The 5,022-nt window shown below is 40.1% G+C and overlaps 1 protein-coding gene across 1 annotated transcript in view; it reads right to left on the minus strand.

Annotated features, from left to right (window-relative positions):
• Positions 1-1,573: 1,573 nt before the first annotated feature.
• CATSPER2 (cation channel, sperm associated 2) overlaps positions 1,574-5,022 on the minus strand; it is a 15,371-nt gene continuing 11,922 nt past the window's right edge. The window contains exons 10-12 of the mRNA XM_012649139.1: positions 3,378-3,613; positions 2,843-3,010; positions 1,574-1,605 (exon numbers count right to left, since the gene is read on the minus strand). Of these exons, the coding sequence (XP_012504593.1) occupies positions 1,574-1,605; positions 2,843-3,010; positions 3,378-3,613 (436 nt within the window). The remainder of the gene's footprint in view (positions 1,606-2,842; positions 3,011-3,377; positions 3,614-5,022) is intronic.

Below are 5,022 nucleotides of genomic sequence, written 5' to 3' on the forward strand. Positions count from 1 at the left end.
ATGACTGAGAAAGGAGGCATTGTCTCTTGTCCCCTGGATGTGAGTAAATAGGTATAGAGGCCTAGGACCTTCAGAAAATTATCTGAAGGATAATTTTGAGCAAAGCCAGCCTGCAGATAACAAGGACACACAGAGGAGAGCAGAGACAAGAAGACTGCAGAGAAACAAAACCACAACTCTAACAACAGTGAATTTTTATATTAAATCAATCCTGAAGCTACACTACCTTTGAACTTCCCAGTAAGCTATTTTATTGTTTAAATAGTATAAAATGAATTTTTCTAAACTCAGAATTTTAACCTGGGTTAGAATCTTAGCTTTGTCTCTTCCTTCGTATGTGCCTTTGGGCAAGTTACTGAACTTACTTAACTTCTTTAAGCCTCAGTTTTCTTATCTCTAATAATGGGGGGATATCTTCCATAGATGATTATTTTATGAAATACACATACATACTCTCTGTATAGTATACATAAATACTACATATATAAATATCTTCTTACATGTTGAACACTCAATAAATGATAGAATTTTTTTGTTTTTTTTTTTTGAGACAGAGTCTCACTCTGTTGCTCAGGCTAGAGTACCATGGCGTCAGCCTAGCTCTCAGCAACTTCAAACTGCTGGGCTCAAGTGATCCTCCTGCCTCAGTCTCCTGAGTAGCTGGGACCACAGGTCTGCACCACCACGCCCAGCTAAGATTTTCTATTTTTAGTAGAGATGGGGTCTCACTCTTGCTCAGGCTGGTCTCTAACTCCTGACCTCAAGCCATCCTCCCACCTCGACCTTCCAGAGTGCTAAGATTACAGGCGTGAACCACCTCTCCCAGCCTAGAATTTTTAATAATAAACATTTCTAAAGACTTGAGTCATCCAGGAATGGAATAGGATCCCTTCTAGATAATAAATTCCCAATAGCTAGAAACATTGAGCATCAGCTGTATAAATCCTTTCAGTGGCATTCTAAATGGTGTTCCTTCTTTGATGGGATAGGTTAACTCTGAGGTCCCTTCTAACACTAAAAACCTGTGGAACCCTTACTGATTTGAACACCGCTCTGAGCAATGGCAGGGAAATGGAATAAAGGAACTGTTTTTGGGCCCAGAAACAGGTAAAAATAATGTCCAGTTAAAGTTAATGGTGCACAAGAAAAGCAACCTTAGTAGAATGGGCAATGGAAACAATACTTCTTCAATTAGTTATACTAACAGCTCTGAGGATCTCCTTGCTCCCGCGGAGAGGACTTTGTGTACGCATCAGGGAGGGAGAGGATGAAATTAGGACTCTTAACAGGGAGGTTGCAGGAAAGTGGGAGCTACAACAATAAAGCCAAGAAAAGAGTCAGACTCAGGGGCTGAGGAAAGAGTAGAACGCTGAGGAGCACAAGCTTCACTGGCATCTGAGCTAACTTTTTTGCCTGACCTATGTCTTTCAGTATACCCTCCCTCAGAGACAGACCACTGAGCAATTACCAGCAGTATTTATTAGACACTTATATGTTGAATTCTCTATTTCCAACTACTCCCTTTATTATCTTTTGCTGGGTCCAAAGAGATTGAAGCCATCCATTGTCAGCTTTACTTGTCTTCAAAGTTCATCAGTGCCTGTACTGCAAAGGAAACAGGCTGTGAGGCTAGAGAGCTGAGCACATTCAGAACATATGTCTGGTGAAGACCCACTTTTCCAGGTTCTAGGTTGCCACACAAATCTTTATTAATCTTTACTCTAAATGCAGCCATATGAGTCTGTGTACTCTTTTCCATAAACAAGTTAATCGGGATTAAAGATGCTACACTCCTTTGCTACCTTCACCTCCCTTTCACCCTGTTCCCAGAGAACAAATGAGAAGGCAGGGCTGAGAATGATTGGAGGGAGCAGGATGAACCTTAGGCAACATTTTGAAGTAAGCAAAGCCTGTCTTTGACATCCTGCTCTAAATTCCATGTTCCAATGTTACAAATTCCTCTTATTGCCCACCGCACACACACACACACACACACACACACACACACACACACACACACACACACACACACACAGAGTCCTCCTCCCTAGTTTTGTATTCTCACATTTAGTTGCTTCCAACCCATTATGAGGAGGAAAACCCAGGTAACACCAGTCCATATTAAATTGTAAAAAAACACCCCTAACTCTTCTGGGTTTTTTTTCACTTTTATAGGGAAATTTTATTAATACAAATTAATCTCCAAGTGGTGAAATTTAGGGAAAATAATTATGAGCAGATAGTTCTCAGCTTACATCAAACCCTACTATTTAAATCACATATTTCTCTCTGCTGAGGCTAACGCTAGGATGGGCAGATAGGAAGAGAAGTTTGTAATTCATAAACCTCTTTTGGGGGTTGGGACTGTGGACACTTGTGGGCTTTCTGCTCACTGTCTTGATCCCCACAGCTGTCCAACTTGAGCCTGAAGCTTTGCTGCTCAAGTCTGAAATGCGACCTTCAAAGAGAAGGAACATGTACAGAAGGGGTGGGCTGGCCAAATAAAGCAAAGGCCCACAATGTTCTAATACCCAACAACTGGAATTGGACACTCCTCTTCGGACCCAGACCTCATGGAATTTGGGCGTCCCCTGCTGGAGAAGCAGTTTCTAGTTTTTCTCTAAGTTAGAGGAAATTGGAACACGTACCCAGAATGTGACCTATCAAACCAAAAATTTGCCTTTTTTAGGTGTGAGGCAGAAATTGAGAAGTTGAGATGACAGAGTAGTGGACACCCTTCTCCTTCTCCTCGGCTATATATGAGATATATATAGATGTATATATATATATTTTCCCCCCATGTACTCAACTCCTAGTCCCCATGACTGCCCTAACTCCATACCTGCAAACTCTTGCAACTTCTTCCGCTCCTCTAGGTTATACTGAAGCTTTTCTAGCAACTCGAAATATCGGAAGAGTGAATCTCTGGGCCAAACAACACGATCATCCTGATCCATTTCCATTAGCCCAGGCAGATTCTGATGCACAAGTGTTTCCCAGTCCAATTGATCTATAGGGAGGAATGCTTCATTAAAACATGACTAGATTTGTGAAAGTTGGATAAGCGCTGACAAATCCTATGGTGTGGGTGGGAAAGTAGGGATAAAAGAGGAAACAGGAAGTAGGGAGGCAAAAGAGTGCTCCACCAAGAGACCCCTTTTTACAATGAGCAAAGAGAGTTACAGCCACATTTATCCAAGGTGAATGAGAACTACAGAGCAAATGAAGAAGCAAGAAAAGAGTAATTAAGACCAGAAAATCGGACTGATGGAGAAAATTGGAACGCAGATATAATAGGAGAGCTTCTCTTAATATTGGGATATTTTATAAAGAGGAGGAGTCTGAATTCAAATGGAAGAAACCCTTCTTCTGCTCACCAGTAAATTCATAATCTCTGGATTCAGAAAAGGAGGAAACGGAGGAGGATATGGAGGAGGAAGATGGATACTCTTTTATTTTTGACAAGCATGCTTCTGGTTTTGACAAGGACCCTTCTGGTTTTGATGCAATTGCCATCAAATCCTTTCCTAAACCCTCTTTGGCAGGACTGTCTTTAAACTCTTCTTCATAAGCTTCACATGAGTCCAAAGATACCCTTTCTTGACGTGCTTTTCTGTAAATAAAAGGAGAATTTTTTTTTTTTTATGTTGCCCAGGCTGGACTCAAACTCCTGGGCTCAAGTGATCCTCCTGCCTCAGCCTCTCAAATACCTGGGACTACAGGCACATGCTACCACACCTGGATGAAAGCAGAAATTTTATTGCTTCAAAAACATTTACAGGATAGAGTAGTTCATTCATTATTCTGTTCCTGGCCCTGGCCAACCTCTAAAGCTGGGACATAGGCAATGAGGACCAAACTATTCCCAAACTCTAACCTTGGGCGCTACCAACCTCAATCATCCCCAATGTGTCACTCTTAACTCTTCTATTCCCTCCCACATCCCATCCATCAAGAAATCCTGTTGACAGAATGAAGGCTTTTATCAAGACACACAATAACAAATACTGGCGAGGATGTGGAGAAAGGGGAACCCTTGTACACTGTTGGTGGGAATGTAAATTAGTGCAACTGCTATAGAAAATAGTATGGAGGTTCCTCAAAAAACTAAAAATAGAACTACTATATGACCCAGAAATCCCACTGCTGGGTATATACCCAAAGGATGGAAATTCAGTGTATCAAAATGACATTTGCACTTCCGTGTTTATTACAGCACTGTTCACAATACCCAAGATTTGGAATCAATCTAAGTGTGCATCAACAGATGAATGCATAAATAAATTGTGGTACTTATATACAATGGAATATTATATAGCCAAAAAAATCATGAAATCCTGCCATTCGCAACAACATGGATGGAAATGGAGAACATGATATTAAGTGAAATATGCCAAGCACAGAAAGACAAATCTCATATGTTTTCACTCATATGGGGGAGGTAAATATTAAAAACAATTGATCTCATGGAGACAGAGAATAGAATGATGATTACCAGAGGCTGGGAAAGGTAAGTGGGGAGGGGGGCATAAAGTGGCAATGGTTAATGGGTGCAAAAATTAGATAGATAAGGATAGAATGAACAATGTTTGATAGCACAACAAAGTGACTATAATAAAAAATAAGTTATGGTATACTTTAAAATAACTAAAAGAGTGCAGTTGGAATGTTCCTAACACAAAATGTTAAATGCCTGAGGTGATGGATACCCCAATTATCCTGATTTGATTAATTTATATTGTAGGCCTGTATCAAAACATCACATGTACCCTATAAAGACATACAACTATTATGTACCCATAATAATTAAAAGTTTTTTTAAAAAGAAATCCTGTTGACTCTACCTTCAAAATATATCTTTTCTCACTAACTTACTAGTATCACCTGGTCTGTGCCATCATCTCTTGCCTGGACAGCAATATAACCTCCCAACTGATCTCTCTGCTCCTTCCCTTGTTCTTCTATAATCTATCATCAACACGGCAACCAGAATAATCCTTCTTTTTTTTTTTTTTTTTTTTT

This window comes from Propithecus coquereli, unplaced genomic scaffold (assembly GCF_000956105.1).
Source record: "Propithecus coquereli isolate 6110/MARCELLA unplaced genomic scaffold, Pcoq_1.0 Scaffold3, whole genome shotgun sequence".
NCBI lineage: Eukaryota > Metazoa > Chordata > Mammalia > Primates > Indriidae > Propithecus > Propithecus coquereli.